Source organism: Paramisgurnus dabryanus, chromosome 24, assembly GCF_030506205.2.
Source record: "Paramisgurnus dabryanus chromosome 24, PD_genome_1.1, whole genome shotgun sequence".
Lineage (NCBI taxonomy): Eukaryota > Metazoa > Chordata > Actinopteri > Cypriniformes > Cobitidae > Paramisgurnus > Paramisgurnus dabryanus.
The window spans coordinates 15,847,983-15,868,895 of NC_133360.1; the positions used below are offsets into that span (position 1 = coordinate 15,847,983).

Below are 20,913 nucleotides of genomic sequence, written 5' to 3' on the forward strand. Positions count from 1 at the left end.
AATACAACATGAAAAACATTGCTGAAAAACCTACAGTATTTACAGTAAAAGCTACAGATCCGATGCTCCAGAGAAGGAGCAAGAGTTAGATCAGGGTCGGCTTTTGCAGAGCAGCAGTAGGTCCCTAAAGCAATTACCACCCACGCAAATCGGACACCCACCCCCCCATCATCCAGCGGGTGCGGACGTAGCGGGGAACCCGATAGCCTATTAGAGGGAGGAGGGGAGAGCGCTGGCTGATGCGTGTGAGAGCGACGCTGCACAGATTAAATGAGATTAAGCCGCTCGATGGATCAATTAGAGGAGGAATATCAGACGGCAACACGGGGCCCGGGGCCGGAGGCAATGAGGTTAGAGGGGGTCTGGGGGATGGAATGGGGGGGCACACAAGATGGTAATAGAGCAGAAGAAAAACAGAAGAGGGAGTAAGACTAGGCTCCTGTTAGGGCACATCTAGCCTGAGGCTCATCCCTCTGGAGGAGACCGCATCCTGTGCAGACTTACCATGATGTAATGACGTTGCATTTCTGACTTCTCGCTGGCCAGCTTGTCGCATTCGAGCTTCAGACTAGAGAGACAAAACAAAGAACACTGGTTAAAATGTTATTAGGGTTAGGTGATACAGTTTGCAGGTTTTTGATAGCATATATCTTTATTTTTAAGACTGTATCCCTTTTAATTTGCAAAGACAACAAAGCCTGCAGTTGGAATTGAGCACCACAGCTTAATGTATCCTGAGCATGAATGCTAAACAATATGCAATAGCTCTGCTTTGGAGATGGTTCATATCATCAGATCCAGACACCCAACTGGGCTCACTAGTGTTTCTTTTGTTCCCAAAGCAAACAAAGATGTGGAATTTCCATCATTGTGAAAAATCGGAATTAATTAGCAGTTCCATATGGAAAAAAAATACGCTGGATTACATCCAGTGTTCATACGAAACAAGCCAAGAAAAAGTCTATCCATAGAGGAACAAAGTGACAGCAGCCCTTAAATTCAATACTAGAGGTTTCTTTTTCTTTTGCGTATGACAACTGCTTTGTGTCTCTTCATACCTCTCCAGTCTGCTGCTTCCACTTATCCCAAAAAAAGAAAAAAAAACTGCTGCTATGACTGTGTAACATATATTGGGGGTTGTCATGGTGACCATCCTCCCTGCTGCCAGGCTACCTGTGATTGGCCGTGCCAGCCACTGATTGGCCGAGACCTCCTGAAGGCACCAAAAAAAAAAAGACGAAGACACGTTGATGGAGTTTTACTGCCGTTCCTTTCCGCTTCCAAATCGCTCCTGCTGTCATTCTTATTTTGATTTATGTATTCCCTGATCTATTTATGCATTTGGAGAACAGAGCGACAGCTCGGCTAGACTCTGGGGACCGCCCGCAGTACATTTCTTTTAAAAGCCTAGAAAAAAAACGACTTGTCTCGTGCATCTCAATTGAAGTCAACGGAGGCAAATCCATGCGCTGAATACACATACAAAATGTAGGGCCTATTCTTCTGTGTATCAGGGTTAAATGAGGGTTCGCTTGTTGTCATGGGAATAGGGAGGGAAAGACATGTTGCCTTAAAAACGGGCTAGTAGCTGATCCTTTGTATCTTCCCGGTGCACTTTAAAGAGTCTTTAGTCTGTGTCAAGAAGTCAAGGCATCAAATAATCGGCATGGGAATGAGGCATTCGATGAAAATATAAGCCAGCTAATAGTAGTCTTTGTAGTGTCCTGCCTTACTGTGGGTTCAAACCACATGCGAGTTCAACGATTTGCGCATTTAGATTATATACAAATGTAACACAAAGACGCGATCAGACGCGTCCTCGCATGGGGCGATGAGAATGACGCCAAATGGGCGGCGCGTTTGCCGCGAAAACACGTGCTATTCGCCTCAAACGCGTCTTCGGCCAAGTTGAAAATATTCAACACGAGCAAAAAATTAGCATGACACTTAGTTAAATCCCGCGAGTTATCTAGAGCATGTAACCCAGTGTTTGGTGTGTACATAGCATTAGAGGCGATTCACATTTTGCGTCTTTTGCGCGCTCAAGTTCGTTATTTCAAATGTAGGCGTGCGGTATGCGCGCTCATATTGGAAGCAACCGCGGTGCGACACGCCCGTTTTTTCCAGTTAAAAACATTTCAACTTTTCAGAATGCCACAAGCGCACCGCAGATCATGTGACAAGAACCAACCGATGGTCGCGTTTTCCACACGGTTTTCCACACGGTTTTCCACGCTAAATGTGAACTGCTCCTTAAAGTAACAGTACACCCCAAATGAAAAATCTTATTTGCTTACACTCATGTCATTTCAAACTTTTGAATTTGTTTTTTAGTAAAACACAGGAGCAATTGTTAAGACTTTGCCGGTTGTTCTTGTCCAATCAGTTAAAGCGAATGGGGACTGAAGCTTCCATGGTCAAAATCACTATGAATGCGATACAAATGACTAAAGTCATATGCCAGTTTTGTGTTAAAATACACTAATTTTGAGTTAAATAATTCCATAAACTGGCTAATTCAGTTAATTTAATCAGTCTAAATGTTTTTTTTTACACAAAGCCATTATTTAGCTTCAGAAAGCTTTGAACATAATACATGAGAGTACTTTAACCCTTGTGCATTGTTCCAATTCACTAGCCTTTCGTGTTGTTAGTGGCCAAAAATGGCCACTAAATTAAACGGCTGTAAAAATGTATAAGATGAATTTTTTTTCCTATTTTTGCATAAATATGTTAATCAACTTCAGTACTGATCAAAACTACCAAATGTTTACAAAAATTTCATGATTTTAACTCTTTAATTGCCAAGTTCATACGTGATGTCACTGATTTGAGGGGAAAAACACAAATGACTGATTTTCAATATAAAAAGTGATTGTGGACTGGATTTTTTCACATTTTCACAGTCTTGGGCATGCGAGAATTTGAGTTTTTTTGCACAGGCCTACTTAAGGGTTAATGGTTCAACATGGTGATCAACAGTAAAAATGATACATTTTACCTCTTTGCAAAAGGAAAAACCACAAAGAATAAAAAATGCATGATAAAAAGGTGTCATGGCTTTGCAATCAAAAAATTTTGTTATAATGGAAGTCAATGGGGCAAAAATGGCCACAAGCAATAAATGAGGGTGAAAAATAAATAAATAAATCTGATGCTGCACAAAAAACTAAAAATGCATCAAAGCCAATGTTTTTACTAATCCTTTACATACCCAAGACTGTGAAAAGGGTAAAAGAAAATCCAGTCCACAATCACTTTTAATACATATTGAAAATCGTCATTTTGTGTGCTTTCCACAAATCAGTGACACCACTTATATACTTGGCAACTAAAGAGTTAAAATCATGGAATATTTGTAAACATTTGGTAGTTTTGATCATTACTTAGGTTGATTGGAAAAAAATTAATCTGATACATTTTTACAGCAGTTTAATTTAGTGGCCATTTTTGGCGAAAGGGTAGTAAAGTTGCCCACAGTATATTGTTGAGTTTTTGAAAAATTTCAAAGCATCTTCTTAAAATATGTGTATGTATAAGATTAGTCACCAAAATCATTCCATTTGCTGAAACACAGAGAAAGTTGTGGCCAAATTAAGACAATAGCCCCAACAACACATAAGGGTTAAAAAGTGCTGGGTCCTTTTTGAAGTGTGAAAGTAAGTCATTACTTTAAATGCAAGGAAAAAGACGATCAGTAAAATTAGTTTAATTAAATTAAGTCATAACAAACAGGTTTTGGAACAACAGGAAGGTAAATGGCAGCATTTTTTATTTTTCGGAACGATTTTCCAGTTCTCGAACCTAATGCAGGGGGTCATGAGTTGATACATTTTTTACAATTAAATCATAAAAATTTAAAGAAATAATAAAATAAAAAATTTATTTTATTTTATTTGCTATTATTATATTTGTTGTTATTATTATTCTGCACACCATCATTGCCATGTGACCATTACACACTACATCAGTGGTTCTCAACTCCAGTCCTCGGGACCCACTGCTCTGCATATTGTGCATGTCTCCCTTATTTAACACACCTGATTCAGATCATCAGCTCGTTAGGATAGATTCCATGAACTGAACGGAGTGTGTCAGATATGAGAGACATCCAAAATGTGCAGAGCAGTGGGTCCCGGGGACAGGAGTTGAGAACCACTGCACTACATTATATCAGAAAACTGAGAGCTAATTATATGTGCCAAATAAAGAAAATGATTAGATGAAGAGCCAATAACAGGTAATAATAACAAAATAATACTTTTTACACATGCAAATGTGCTAATAAATATTTTTTAATAAGGAGGTTTTACCTAAAGTAAATAAATTAGGTCAAGGGGGTTCGTCTGACCAAAACATTAAAAAAAACCTGTTTTAAGGAATTAAAAGTGTATGTGCTTACCTGTGGTATTGTGCTTGAAGGAACTGAAACTCATCCTTGATGCGATCGCACGAGTCTGACGTCGTAAACTTCAGCTGCTGCGATGAAGCCTGCAAAAATAAAATAATAAATTCATGGCCGTCCATTGCATTATTCAAAGCATGTACATCACAGCATCAGCTGGACATCCAGAACCACGTGCATGCCAACATTGGTGGATTCCAGCCAAAAAAGACTCGGCTTTCAAAATATAGGGACTTTTGCAATCAAGTGTGAATTCACCAAAATGTATCAAAAGCACCACATCAAATTTTGGAGGCTTTCCGTGCCATTCAAACCCCGTAATTCAGAACACATCTGTCATGTTTGAAGCTAGATGTCGCCAAGGTTTTGAATTACGTGTTTTCTGCTTGCAGGCAAGCTTATTTCCCTTGTGTGGAGGCCACAACTGCAGGGGAAATGCAGATGTTATTGGAACGGTTTTTGCACTTTTCTGGGTGGATTTCGTCGACCGGGTGATATGCTGGCGGTATTCCCAATGAGCAACTGCCATACTCACATTTTGATAAATGCAGCCCTTCCAGCTTTTATTGTAATTCCTGCAATGCCAAGGAACGAAACCTCAATACAATCGCAGCTTTTGCCGCTTTCTCAAATTCTGGCTACTGAAATTGAATGACAGGAATCTGCGCTATTTTTAAATGTTGGTGTAGGTACATATGCGTCAGATGGACATCTTTGTAAGTAGCATCACATCTTAATATTCAACAACGCCAGTTATGCTCCAAAATAAAATAAAAAATCTTCGAACTATGATTTGAATGTGATGCGATAGAAACAATGTCAAAAGACCACGCTTTTCATTGCATTGCTGGCTACAAAAAATTACACTGCTAATGAACAAAAACATTTATGAGCCAAAATACGATATATTATATAATAATATGAATATTTCACAGAATACGAAAACACCAATCAGAATAAAGCATTCAACAGCCCCGTAGTATAAAGAGTTATAATGGTCATACATCAGCATCTCTTCTGAACAGTCAAGAGCCTGAATCATGTTATTTTCCAAATCAACACGTTCTTGACTTATTTGGAGTGTTTGCGTGTTTCCGTTTCGAAAAACCAGAGCCACTCTGTAGGTGAGAGCTCGGGGGATGAAATTCTCTGAGCTTGCGGTACACGTGAACTGACCTTTAACACAAACTGCGCACTTACTACAAACTCCTTCTTTCCCTGCCGCCTATGAAAGAGAAGCTTGTGTCGACGGCGGGCACTTACTGCTCGAACACTCTGCCTTGTTCAGATGGTGTTAACAGTAGCTTTCGCATATCTGCCTAGCCACAGGAGATATGGTTTCCTAGGGGAACCCAGTGGAATGGAATTGGGAATGTTTTAGACTCAATATCCGCCAGCGCAGCGTCCCAAGGCACATAGATCACGAGTGTTACGTACGCACAATAGTTGCTTTCAATGGCTGCCATGCTCACCGGCTTGGTTCAACATCACGTCATCTGGAGTTAAACAGTGTTAGCCGTGTGCCAAACAGACTGTGGACGGTTATTACTACATTTAAAGAGATTAAACTTGCTGTACAAACATACAGTTGCGTAGACTACAAGCTGTGCTATTAGTAAATGCATAAATGAGTTTCTTAATAATTTTAAACCTTGCTGCTTTAATATTAAACTGACACATTTGTTTGAAGCAAATTAAAGAACATATATTACATAGACATTGAATTCTTCCATAAAGTAACCTGGGTTAAGATGCCACATTTACTAAAGACACTATAATCAAAAACAATATACAGTGGATTTAAGGGATACATCTTATTGTGTGTTTTATGGGATTCAAACCTACCCTAAGTGTTGCGAGTACCTACCAGTTGTGCTACAAGAGAAATTAATGCTTTGGCAGATGCCGATTCACACCTTACAGGGTTGTGGTCCCTTTTAGTTACCAAAATCTACAGCTAAGCCCTTTTGAAGTAACAAAAACCTTCAAATAATTATTTCAAGATTAAAAGCAAATCCCATATTCACTTAAAAAAAGTGCATGCGCACTCATGCATGCACACACAAGAGCCAAAATATGGGACAATCCCTAATTTAACTGCTTCTGTGAGCTACTCCTTTGAGATACAATTAAACCATTAAAAGGCTTTATGCGCTGGTGGGCAAATCGTGAGTCTTCTGTGGCTAAATGGGATTCATCATTCCTGTAATTTACAGTCGGGCCTCCCACCCGACCGCTTAACAGAAAAAGAAAATTCTTTTCAACCATAATGTCGGTAGTTTCTATTCGTCCCAGAGGATTGCACACAAAGGACAGGAAGTAGTTATCTGAAGAGAAAAAGTACACGTGAATTACAGTGGGTGTGCAATCTCAGTATCAATGCCAGAAACACAAGAGGCACTAGGACCTGCGGCTAAGTTCTTCCTATGTATCTGGGGACATGTTAGGCCCAGCACACTACAATACTACTTTGGAAATTTTGTAGTGTATAGTATGTCTAAAACAAGTGTACTTTTTATTAAACTCAAATTTAATTTTCAAGATCAGCGATCACCTGCAGAATTAAAGGGACAGTATTAAAGGAACAGTATGTAATTTATCAGCAGGATAAAAGCCAATTGTGTTGGGGGTCAGGAATTTAAAGGGCACCTATGGTCTGATTACCAAATTTTACCTTTTCTTTACTTTTTTTTCTTAAAATTATACATGAATGTGTTCATATTAATATATATATACATATTTATTATACACAGTTTACACACATATGTGATGTAAACAAAAACTTTTATTTTGCTAACGATTAATCACAATTAATTGTTTAGCATCCCTAAACGATACGCAAAAGGTACATACCACAAAGTAAACGATGCCGCGGGTTATTGTCTCCAACGTAAATCTATTTTCTTGGACAACAACAAACACACGGATTGTAGGCAACCGTTTACTTCCTGGGATTGGTGATGTAGACAACGTCAGAGGTATTCAGGCCAATCACAACGTACAAATTAGCCAGCTAATCAGGGACACAACGCTTTTCAAATCTATACGTTTTTGCAAAATCAGTGCGTTTCAGGAAGAGAGTGAAATCTGGAGCTACAAAAATGTACACGGTATGTGGAAAATAATGTGTTTTTAACCATAAACCACGCAAACAAATTGTATTATAGCAAATTCACAAAATAACGTTTTTTAGCAATGAAATAGGTGCGCTTTAATTTTTAAGATTAGCTACATTCCCACCCTAAGTAACAGCAACCCTCAACCTGCGTTATCCCACTTCCCAACATTGTGACTGCTTTAAGGTGTCTGGTAAGAAATTATTTACATTTGTTAACTTCAGGAGCAGCTTTCCCAAATACAATCAGGAAAGGCTGACAGTGGCAGCCAAATTACAGACAAGTTGCTGTAACGCAGCATGAAAGATACACAAGAGAGAGCATGAATATCAGTCACAAGTAAGAAGGGCAAAAACCACAGTGCACACATCCAGCAGGGTTGGACAGCGTTGAAAATTAAAAGCAGGCGGGTCAAGGTGATTGTGAGATTACAGCAGTGATTGTGATTGATGCCATGTTGGTTAAGAGCTCGACGTGGGTCAAAGACTCCGGAAGACAGGCCATTACTCCGTACCCTGTAACAAATGACATTGCCATGTGAGGTGAGGTACTGCCTGCAAATAATCATCCCTCAGACAGAACGTTCTTGTGGACCTTTGGTCACATTTCACAAAATTAGTAGAAATAAAGTGTTGATTACAATTAAATAAGTGTCTCTTAAAAACAGCATCCTCTACTGAAAACGTTTTTCGTAGCGGCCAATCTCAGAGATTAAATTACGAGGCACAAGTCAATTCTCACTGGATTTTATGCATGGTACGTTTCGCATACTGTAAAACTTCAAATAATAGCCCGGGCTTTTATTTTCCCAAACCTATCATCACACCAGGCGTCTAAAAGAGACAGGCGTCTATAAGAGACAGGCTTTTAATTTAATTGTTCCAGCATGACAGCAGGAGGTTACCACATATTACGTTTTATTTTTAATTTGAATGTGTTTAACAAATTAGTTCGTGTAATAACAACAGTCTTAAATTATTGGCAGTATAAATAAAGCAAACAAGGATATGTTTTTTTATTAATTGTTGCGTGAAATCTTACCCAGATACAACAGTGCTATTTTCTGATTGGCTATTGTGTAGCCTCTTTCTCTTTTTTTTGTATTGGTTCGCTCGACTAGAACTCTAGGGAAGACGGGCTTGATAGAGAGAGAGAGAGCAGTGCGGCCAGATACATTTTGGGCGCTGCAGCATATTAAATATGATAAATTGTATTTCCGCGCGAGAAATACAATGTGTGGCCGGAGTGCATGCATGACAAAAGACTGAAAGCCCGGCTATTATCAGCGGCCTCAAAACACTACCGGCCCACCGGGAAAAGTCCCGACTCTCCCGATTGCCACTTCGCTACTGTCATCATCACCTCAATCCTGGCAACGAAGCTTGTTGTGTTGTCATAGTGATGAGTAACGGAACAACTGCGTCTGTCACGTGACATCTACCGGTAAGCAAAAAAAACTTTAGCGTGTTCAATCTGCACCATAGAACTGTCTTAAACAGACTATCTGATGGGTTTTAGAAGATTAAATACAACCCGAAACTAAAAAACAGACCAGGCCTTTATTTGAGACAGGCGTTTATTTACCCAAACCTGTCGTCACACCAGGCGTCTAAAAGAGACAGGCGTCTATTTGGGACTCGGCTATTATTTGAAGTTTTACGGTAATGCGCATTGGCTGGTACCAGAAGCTAGTTATAAAGTTTAAAATATGGATATTTTTCCTTACAAAATCCAATCGATTACCCTAAGAAGGCCTTTATTAACCATGTGGATTACTTCTGTGAAGGATGGATGCAATTTTTTGGGCTAAAAAGAGTTGTCTAACCCAGTGGTTCCCAAACTTTTTCACCGTGCGGCCCCCCTTGTGTACAGTGCATTTTTTCGCGGCCCCCCGAAAGAAAATTTATGACAAAACAGTTTTAAAATATAATATTTTAATTAAACAAAACATATAAAATTATACCTAGTAGTGCTGTTGGTTAGTTTGACTATTATTTTTTAGGTTTAATTACACGGAATTCATTAAAATGAATGTATTTTATAAAATGTCATAAAACTGGGGCCCCCCTGGCACCATCTTGCGGCCCCCCTGGGGGCCCCGGCCCCCAGTTTGAAAACCACTGGTCTAACCTGTTTTTTTAACCCAGTCTCACGGAGTTGCGTATAAATAGCAAGAAGTGTAAAAATCATGCAATACATACGTCTAATTCCACTTTGGCGTGCATATGATATGCCAGTCCTTCCCATTCACTTAAACAGCGGATCTTTTTTTGTTGTTTTATTTATTGGTTTCTCAATTTTTTGCCATTTTCGCTTGGCTTTAGGGTTAGAACAACTTTTTGTTATATAAACATGACATCCTAACCCAAACTCCAATTCTAACCCCAACTCCAAGCGACCATGGCTTAAATATAGACAAAAACATGGAGAAACTTGTATATTAAATAACCTCCTAAAGCAAATCTGAAATCTAACCCTAAACCCAATCGAAAATGGTTTAAAAAACAGAAAAAAATTGAGAAACCAATAAATAAAGCGACAAAAAAGATGTGCCGTTTAAATGAATGGGAAGTACTGGCGTATCATATGCACGCCAAAGTGGAATTTGGCGTATGTATTGCACGATTTTACACTTTGTGCTATTTATACACATCTACATGACACTGGGTAGGTTTTTTTACTGTTGTAAAGCTTGGACTTTTTCTAAAATTATTTAAAATGTGTTCGTCTGAAAGATAATCAGCATATGTATCTTGAATGGCTTGAGGGTGAGTAAATTATGGGGTTATTTTTATTTTTCACAGAACTATCGCTTTAAAAAAAAACAGGTTTTCATGATGCATAGTTTGAGCTTGTATAGACCCTTTACGTATTTGCAAACAGAGATTACTTTTTTGTGGGCGGAGCCCAACTGGTGGCAGAAACTGACAGCTCTGCAGTAGCGGTGTAAAGTGTTTTAGCGTTAAACTGAGATTTTTATGGATTCGATGTTCTGTCAAAGTCTGTTTCCCATGTTTCCATTTCGTAAATTTTTTTAGCGTTTTCATCTCGTTACGTTTATTTTTTAGATAAATGAAAGTTTAAATGGCTTGGCTACTAATATATGTGCATATATGTAAAGTATATTTTTCTTTATTGGTAAATCAATAATTTTTACAGTATGAATCACTAAAGTACATAAACAATTCTATCATTTATTCTATATAATACCATTTTATATTAAATATTTCATCATTTTCCAGTTTTCTATTATTTTTCCTGATATTTATAGCCTACGTGTTTGTTCTAAAACTATTATTAAACCATTATGTTACATACAAATATGCATAGGCCTGTTTAATAACACTTTACATTATGTGTGTGCTATTTTTATTTAGTATGTAAACATCATAATTTTAGAACAAAAAGGAAGACGACATAGGCTAAGATATAAGGTAAAAAGAAATGTTAGAAGACTGAAAAATTATGAAATATTTAATAAATGGTGATATTATTGCTTTTTTAGTATAATTTAATCTTTCTAAATAAATTATAAAAGTAACATGGTGAAAACGCTAAAAAAACACAGAGAGAACAAACTTGAACACTGGACACTGGACATCTTCTCTAATTATTTTCTATTCTAATTATTAATATATTTTCAGATGATTTCATCACTCCAGTCAGTCTGTTTAAAGGCTTATTGCAACCATTAACACATACGTTTATCTTCAAATGGTGTCTTCGACAACAGTATTCTGTAAAAATAAAGGCCTTTTTTGCCATTCCTATTCTGACACTCGACAGCACAACAAGACATTTTCTAGTGAGTTATCTTGCTCGTTTTCACTCGTGTATAATTCATTTCCACTGTTTTTCTGCCACCGCAGCTTGCAGTGACGTCTACTCGCAAAAGGTCTATACACTCTCAGAAATAAAGGTACAAAACTGTACCTTTTCTGTCACTAGGCCTGTACCCTTTCAAAAAGTACAGCTTTGCACCTAAGGATTTCATTTTAGTACCTAAGAGGAACATACTGGGACCAAAGAGAGCTTATTAGTACCTTAAAAATACATATTAGTATTTCAAAGATACATATTGGTACTTAATGTTTACATATCTGTACCTAATGGTCCATACAATTACCTTCTTAAATGGTGATGCCCCACTGACAGCATATTTTGGTCCTAAAGGTACAGTAATCTACCCAAAATTGTATTCTGTTTTTTATTCATGTAAAAATACCAAACGGAAACTTAGGGTACAGCCCCATTGACAGAAAAGGTACAGTTTTGTACCTTTATTTCTTACAGTGTATATGCGGCCGACACGTTGCACAGTCATTGCAACATAAAATTCAGCGCGGTAACGCAGTAAGTCGTTAATATTGAATCTCATAAATTTTTCGTCAGATGCGCGTTTTATCACAAAATATTTTTTTTCACATTTGGATGAACTATTTATTTAACAAACAGCACAGACCAGTAAAAACGTTAACATTTGCACCCAAAACCATAGTAAGCAATGATCTCTTGGCCTATGGTTTTCGGGGATGGAAACGCTTTAGTTTTTTGGCTTGGTGCGTCTCTCAACAGGCAGGTCTGAGCGAGGTGCAGCCATATTAAATAGTCCCCCACCAGGCTGCTTTGTTCCAGACCGCTGCCTTACTCTGAGGCGCAGCTTTCCCACAGTGTGAGTCCATCACTGTCAGAGAATACTGATGCTGTCTGCCTGTCTTACTGCGCACACACACACACACTTCACAAACACGTGTGCAACATACAAAGCCTCTAAGCCACGAGCGACTGGCAAAAACCTAGTAAAAATAATCCCGAGACGCAATTATCCCAGCACGCGTTCTTCACACCAAAGACCGGGAAGAACACAAACAGCTAGACAAGCTAATTAAGCCATTCTAGCTCCGTCTTTTCACCGCGGTAGAGGCCGAGGACGTTTTTGTCGGATGGTGCATTGAAGGTCCTTTGCATCCGCCTCTACGTGTTCACGTTTGTATTCTTCTTCATTTAAAGAGACCTATTTGTGATGGTAATGAGCACAATTTTTTATTATTTGCATTTTCTATGGCAACCATCACGTATTGTTCATATTAAATATTACGTGTCACTTGCGCAAAACACTTATACACATCAATTCAAATTGTGCAGCTTGTTGAGGCAAGGTGTGCGGTTATTTTTAAGAACGACTGGAGATTTTTGGCTAGCAGTGGAGGTGGTGAGCATTTGATATTACAAAGTTTTAAAAGAACTAGTACTAATGTAAGCTATGGATCTGTTTTCATTTGTACTTCTGCGTCGCTGTTCGTGTCGACGTGCAATTCCAAATGCAGATCGCTAGAAGGCAAAGTCTGCTACTCACATGCTACTGGTGTATACACAGATTGGAGACAAAAGCCAAAGAAGCATCAGCTTGTTGTGTACATTGTTGAAGGTAAATAGAAAGCGACTTTTGTTGCAGCTTGATTTGTTAAATATCATACCTCAGCTTGGTCTATCTTTGTTTTTACTATCGCAAGCAAAAATGCGTGTAAGGAAATAAACTGAGGGAGGGCTTCTACCAGATAAACCACATCGCTTGTGATCCGTGTAGCTTTGACACAATTTAACATTTTTGGAGAGGTCCACGTCAGGCTATGCACAGCCTACGACATAGCTACGTCTGTAGCCCTGCACGACAAAAAAACCCCAAGGTAACCGCTAAAATGTGCAATCAAAATCAATTGACAGGCCTTACTCAACGAAAATAAAGATACCGCTAGCCACACAATGTCGCAAGCGCTCTTGGCAAACAGATGAGGGGTTGGAAAAAGACTCGATACGCACACACAAGATGGTTTGGGACTTCTTGGGTCCATTCGCCAAAATTCCTTTTAAATTATTTCAGGTTGGACATCGGCTTTTCAGGTGTTTGTGGCATAAAAGTGTCTAAAACGAGTGGATTGTGACATTCCTAAAATTCATGGGCGGGGATGCGGGCGGATAATTATCTCTGTGTGGGCGGGAAGAGCGCGAATGAAAATACAGTATGTGCAATATTTGTACGTCTAAATTACCATTACATTACACTCGCAACAACGATATGACATTTGACCCATCACGCCACCACCACTGTGACAGTGCGACCACTGTGACAGTGCGACCTTTGTTGATGCTACTCGTAGCCTAGTTGGAGCGAGTGTTGCAGGAGTTGCATAAAGTTTTGCCATTTGATAGATGGAAGCTGGGAACATACTTATTCTCTAAGGAAGCATTTCTTGTAGGAGTATTTCTTGTGCAAGACTTGTAGGAGCACAGGAGGGGTTGTGTATGTAGGTTGTATTTTTTCTTGTTCTTTTTTTCATTAATAGGTCTATTTGTGTATAGTTATCAGGTTCCATAGCCTGTTTAGGTGCCCATTTTAGGCTACTTAAATGGCGTAAAACAAAGCGCACTTTAGCTTGTTGCATTAGCCCATTCATGGCACTGTTGTGATGTTGAGAGAGGTACGAGATTTAATTGGAATGATTTTAGCGTGTGTGATTTATGCGTGTGTGGGTCGGGTAATGGGACAAATATTAACGGGTCTGGGCGCGTGCGGATTTAATTTTGATATTATCACTGGTGACAGGTCGGATCTGGTGCTAAACTTTGCGTGTACAGGCAGGAGCGGGTCTCCAAAATTGGACCCGTGCAGAACTCTTGTATGTGGACCCGTGAAGACCTCTACTGGCAACTACAGACTACACTACACAGATTTTTTTAAAAACTAAACCATGTATTATTTTATTTTTCATATTTTTTATGCCAATTACGATTTGAACATCAAATACCATACAAGCCTATGCAATGTAAACCATGGCTTAAATACTTAATAACCTAATTATTAAATATTTTTTAAATAAAATCTCACGTGTGACAAAAAAAGTTGTGTGTGACATTCCACGTTACGTCATTCCTTCATTTTTCATTTTGTGTGTGTGAATGTATAGACCTAAGTTTTTTTTAATCATCTTGACAACATATATAAACACAAGTATAAACCTTTAACTAGGCCTTTTTCTATGCACACATATCTCTATGTGTGTGTATGTGTGTGTGAGAAATAGGGTTTATTTAATGAGCAATATGTGGGACAACAGGGATTATCTGCCGTGTTGAGGGATTTGGGGGGAAGATGGAGGTCTGTCCTGCTCACTCGAGCAGACTTAATAAATCTGCCCCAAATGCCCCTCCCAAAGCATCAGGTCGGGGAAAACACACACCCGGGTGTGTGTGTATGTGTGTGTGTACATTTCCGTGCCAACTCTTGCTTCTCTTTCAAGCCATTACTGCAACAATGGCTTTCAGAAACGACTCCTTGAAAAGCCACAATCAATGGCGCACTCCAATTCACAAATCTGCACCATTATGACATCACTCGTCTGGACCTAAATTCAACGGCAATGCGAACAAAATGGAGGACAAAATGCTATTAAATGTCATCTCTGTGCATGCCGCACAACAAAATGAGATACGGTGGCAGGTACGCTCGTGCGACGCTCACAAAATATTTCCATGATTTGAAAGAGCACGCAGCAGGAAGCGTCGGAATTACGGCCTCTGCTTTTTAGCAAAAAGCCTGAAATGTCATCACGGCATCTCGGATGCATTGCATCGCATCCGTAATGCATGCTTTTAGCTAGCCGTGTTGGGTCGTAATACTCCAATTTAGAAACGGATGGGTTCGAAACAAGGCGGCGTGTCTTGTTATAAGCCCAGCTACACAACCAAAGGATGCAAGCTTGGCTACACGACCACAAAACTGTTGACAGCTCTTCCTGCACCGCACAATGGGGAAATGTTGTAATCTTTCACATCTACATCCACAATGAGAAAGCACAACATATTAGACATTCGCTGTACTGTGAAAGTCTCTGTGTGAAGAGGCTGGGGTGGGTGGCAGCTTAACAAAAACGGGTGCATGCAAGACTCGCAATTCATGTCACGAGCCATTCAGGCCAGTCAGGGTAAACGCCTTCTGTGTCAAGCCTGGCGAGAAGTCGTTGCTATGGAGTCGCAGAGACGTGCAGGCGCTTTCACATGTTTCCCTGTCGCTCATTCATTATCAGGCTGCAAAGGAGTTGTACAGTTTCACTCTCAAAGTCAAACATCTGAAACAAGACACTTAAATGCTTCACTTCACAACAACACCAGAAAACAAAGTTGAAAATGAAACCCAGCGTAGAATACAATACACAATTAGGACTTCGGATATGTATTCCACATCTTTTGATAAATGAATTTTGATTACTTTTCTAATCAATTGTCATTGAGGAACTTTGGAAATTATTTTAGATATTGCATTAGAAAAAGCTAATTTTAGCCCATGGCACTTGAAACTCACATAGAAACTATGGATGGGCCGATTAATCGGTCAATGATGCTTGAGAAACTCAATATTGGCCACAAAAAAAGAACCACTACACACGCATCTCTAGGAAATGACTTCTTAAAACCTTTTCAGGTATTTTCATTAGAATATGTATATATTGTATATGTTTGCAGAGTGTTCAAATGCATCAAATGCATGTTATAAACGACTCAAACTAACAGTGATTTCAGATCGGTAATGACTTACTGATCAAAAGCCGTAGTATATGAAACAGCAGTGCATAATATCGGTTGTGCGATTCAGAATCGTTATCGGACAGGTTTTATTAGTGTATATCGGCATTTATCGTCCCATCCCTAATAGAAACTATATAAAAAATATGATTATAAATCATTATTAGGGATGTAACGATTCAATCGTGTGTCCCATTAAAAATGCCTGTCTGAAATAGATCTGAATCCCAAGGCTGCGATTTTTTTGTTTCATGCACAGCTTCTGCGTGTACTATGGCATTTGGTCAGTAGAAAGTCCTTATCAATCTAAAATCATTATGAGTCAGAGTCATTTATAACGTGCATTTAAAAAAGCAACACTCGTTTAATAAAAATCATTCAAAATATTCCTTATTATCATGAAAATACCTGAAACAATTTGAAGAACAGCATATAAATATTCCTGTAGATATTTCCTGGAATAGCGTTTGTAATGCTACTTCTTCTGTGGCACAAAGGGAGTTTCTGCATGAGAACGCCCTCTGGCGTTCGGATGTGCCGGGATTTCACCATAATTCATTCTTTGAGAAAACGCAAATTTGCACGGTTAATTGTTACACCCCTAATCATTATCATTAAAGATGCACAGATATTAGATTTTTCCACCAATACCCATGCCCGAAAATAGTCCACTGCTATTGAAAGTTACCAAGGGGATTATTTCCGGGCGTTCCGTAATATCATTGCACCTGCTGCAAGACATTAATACTCCAGAATAAGAGTATGGTTCCATATCTGCATAGAAAATCGCAACTTTATTAAGCAAATTTTCCGCCGGTCTTAGTACACGATGTAACTACAGAAGAGTCTAGTTTTAAATAAGAAAAATATCGGAACTCTTTGGTAATTTTTGAGCCCTATGCTAATGGTCTAATCAGATTCTATTGATTATGCTAAGCTATGCTAAAAGTAGGGCTGGGTAAGGGCATTTTGATACGATACATATCGCGATACATGGGTCATGATACAATGTATCATGATACGATACAATATGTTGCATGTTGCGCTACATTGCAATACTTTTCTTTTTTTATAATTTTTTTTTTTTAAATGGGGGCTGAATTTTTAAAAACTTTTTTAAGCCAAAATGCTTCCACACATCGGCTTTGAAAGCTGCAGGTGTTTTTAAATTTTCTGCCATTTTCTCACTCCCGCTAACTTCTGAGACATAGGCCGAATGGCCGTATATGACAGACAACTGGACAGTGACAACTACAGCAGCGGCGGAAGAGGTCGTTTGAAGCACACAAAGGGATTTGATGGGTTTTAAAAAATATCGATAGTAGATATTGAAATATTGATACACTATCGGGGGTAAAATGTATCACGATAGTTCGCTTTCGAGATATTTTTGCAAAGCCCTAGCTAAAAGTGGTACCGCCAGATCCAGAGATTGGCTGAATGGATTCCAAAGCGGTAAACATTATTTGTTTAACTCCAGGGGAGCTGGAAAATGAGCCTATTTTTTTTTTTTTTTAAAGTGGAGTGCCCCTTTAATATTGACATTAAACTTGTGATGTTTCTTAACATTTTCTTTACACAGACCGTAGCCTCTTATGGAACGGCTGAAAATCCACAAGGGGGCGCATTTGTTCCTCAGACGTTGCACAATAAACATGACATCCGAATATATTCATTATAAATCGTGAATGAAAAGTGAGATTCGAACGAATGTCTGTTAGTGAACTTATTGTATACACTATTTATATCGTAATTCGGTCAGAAACATCAAGATTGTGAGATGAACAAATCGTTTTGGATTAAAAGGCTTGGATATTCCATTTCCTTGGACTTTTGGGGATTTATGAACAATTTGTTTTGGACAATTTTACCGAAGCGGATAAAGGAAAGATTTTGAAGGTAAGTAAATATCCTAAATCGGCGCCGCCCGGTTCAGGTAACTAACAACTAGATTACAGTTTTATGACTGCTAAAAATCATATTATGCTTTCTGTGTTCGCTTAATGGAATCCCGAAAGTCTAAGCTTTACAACGATGTGCCGCATGACCGTATATTTTGAAGATTTAATGCTTCAAAGTTACAATGACGTAATGCAGCCTCACGTGCAAGGGAGGGGGTGTGCCGTGTACGGCACAGTGTTCCTTATCAGGTTAAAGTCATTGCATTTTCCTGTTTTCTTTTGATTGACAGGATATATCGGCCATGACAATCATCTGTTTTTAAACTATTGTCCGATTAACAATAGTGTGAGAAATTGCTTTTATAGTCCAATACTGATTATTGGCTGATATATCGGTGCATATCTAATTATTATTAGGGATGTACCGATACAAAATATATGTTCTGATACCGATTTTTGATTATTTAGGCTGACAATCTTCCGATACCGAAAGTTTTGTTTTTAATCCATCTTTTTTATTGTATTTAGAAATCCTAGAAGTGCAGTGCGTACAAGCTACAAATCTGTTGCCATTGTCATCCAATTCAAAACAATCACACAGCATAAGTTTTGATGCGTTTCTGTCCCACTTTTGATTACCAGGATATTATTTGCCCTGATCATCAGGTGTTTGTTTTTTTAACAATCGGCTGATGTCCGATAGAGGGAAAATGTTTTTAATCTGGCGATACAGATTATAAGACGATATTTCGGTGCATCCCTAATTACTTTAAGATTACTGTTGCGAATCAGCCAGTGTTAGGAAGGGAGCTTTGTAGGAACTGTTCACCCAAATATGAAAATATTTAATAATTTATTCACTCTTATGCTATCCTCACTCAGTTGAACAAACACAAATAATTGTATCACGTTATCTACTTATATGCAGGTAAACAACATGGCAAAGCTCTAAAAAGCATACATCATTCAAATAATCAGAATGACTCCAAAGGGTTAAAATTTGTCTTCTGATGTGATTGAAACGATATTTGGGTGAATTATTCATCAATGTCAATGACTTTGCCAGGGCTCAAAATCACAATTTTAAAACTCTTATTTCCAGGGTTTTTCATTTCTGTAAAAACCCTGGAACTGATCTATTAACTACACCCTTTAAAACGGTCCCTGATGTTAAACGTTCATTAAATATGTATAAGTGACAGTTGTTTGTAAAACTTTGTTTTGTAAACCAAATCCTATTCCTCGAAATCGAATACTTCAAAAACTAACGTGACTGCTTCTAATACTAATTTTCCAGGCATACCACTTTAATTAAGATGCCTAATCAACATATCTGCAATGTTAGCTCATTAATCAGAAACAGCCTGTGAGAAAATCACAGCGTGATAACTGCACAGATTCATCACATGCAAAACTGCTACAAGTGAAGCACTGATCTGGTGTAGGCAGGTCTGACCTACATTAAGACACTTTCACTTCTTACCCAGGTTAGTAAGTTTAATTAGGAAGTGACCCTCACTTTGTGTAACCATGCAAATCCATGTACAAGTTGATAGGTGTGAATACTACACAACACATTTTGCAGACTATATCTTTTGTAAAAGGAAGAAAAAAATAGCAAGAGGTCGTGTGCACATACTTCTGTTTTGATTCAGGATACATTTGACAATGTAAACATTTATGTCAATAGAGATTTACACCTAGATGTGTGCCAAAGGTCTTGCTGTACTTGCAAAACTTGTAGTTCGTATAAATATTGGATAGTTGTGTTAGATAACACATATTATATGGCATGAGTACATGGCATATATTTTAAAAAAGACAAATTTACCATTACAAACGTGATTTTTTAATTAAAAATGTCATAACCTGAGGCAATGTTGCAACGTAAAGAAATATAAAATGGTTACGTACCATGCTTAGGGTGTTTAGCACTGACTGAGTTTGGATATTTTAGGGATTTCCTTTTGCCTTGCAAAATGCACAATTCACCAAATGTCACATCCCACATCTACATTGTTCATATTTGCCAACACATTTATGCGCTGCCAATGCATGCGTTTGTTTATTTTTGTCATTTCTGTTATACTTCAGATATCAACAACTACAAAACAATAAAAATACACCGCACATATATTTATCTTTGTAGTAAGTTTCGCCTCGCGCACTGTTCCACAGATGCCTCTCGTGCCAATGCTAAGCTGAAGCCAGCTAACAACATCAACACAGGCAGAAAACACCGCGATTAAAACTCACCGAGTGCCTGGATTGTGGAAACATCATGTCAGTTTTGGTCTTCGGGGTCTTGCTTTCTCCTTCTTAAAGAACAGTGAAGCGGTTTGGCCGGCAGACGTTTATATTTGTCAGTGTTGTCTTTGTTTGTTTCGTCGCTAGCTTGAAGCTCCCGTGCCAGCTACAGGCAGCTCGCGCTGCTGCTATGGCAATAAGGCAGCCTGATGTGAGCGCGCACTTTAACACGCATTCGGCATGGAAAATATATCCTTAGACGATTTGCTGGAATATGATGGGTCGATATTTGGGTTTTCCTTCTTTTGACACGTCGGGAACGATCTCGGATGTGACAGGTCTCTCTCTCCTCCGAGCAAGGGGTAATCAAGTGGCTGTGTGTGCGCGAGGGATGAAGTGGAGTTTTGGGAGCTGATGGCTGCTGCTGCTGTCTGGATAAATGTGTGAGTGTATGGCTGTGTTTCAAATCCAACGATATTCCCTACATAGACAGCATATATATATATATAATGGGATATCACTTAAAACAAACACGCACAATTAAAATGTTATTTATTTTATATAAAAACATCAGTTTGTTATATTTACTCTTAAATATAAAATTGCCATGTTCCTGTTACGTATTTACTTAATGTTTATTTAAAATACTCATCTAGCCTAAAAA

General features: G+C 38.5%; 1 protein-coding gene across 2 annotated transcripts in view; it reads right to left on the reverse strand.

The window, feature by feature from the left end:
* The window catches only part of tle5 (TLE family member 5, transcriptional modulator), a 34,501-nt gene extending 13,817 nt beyond the window's left edge, over positions 1–20,684 (reverse strand). For both annotated transcript variants that reach the window (XM_065246840.1, XM_065246831.1), the window contains exons 1-3: positions 20,259–20,684; positions 4,403–4,491; positions 505–568 (exon numbers count right to left, since the gene is read on the reverse strand). In XM_065246840.1, coding sequence (XP_065102912.1) covers positions 505–568; positions 4,403–4,491; positions 20,259–20,285 — 180 coding nt within the window. In that variant the 5' untranslated portion in view covers positions 20,286–20,684. The remainder of the gene's footprint in view (positions 1–504; positions 569–4,402; positions 4,492–20,258) is intronic.
* Positions 20,685–20,913: the final 229 nt, after the last annotated feature.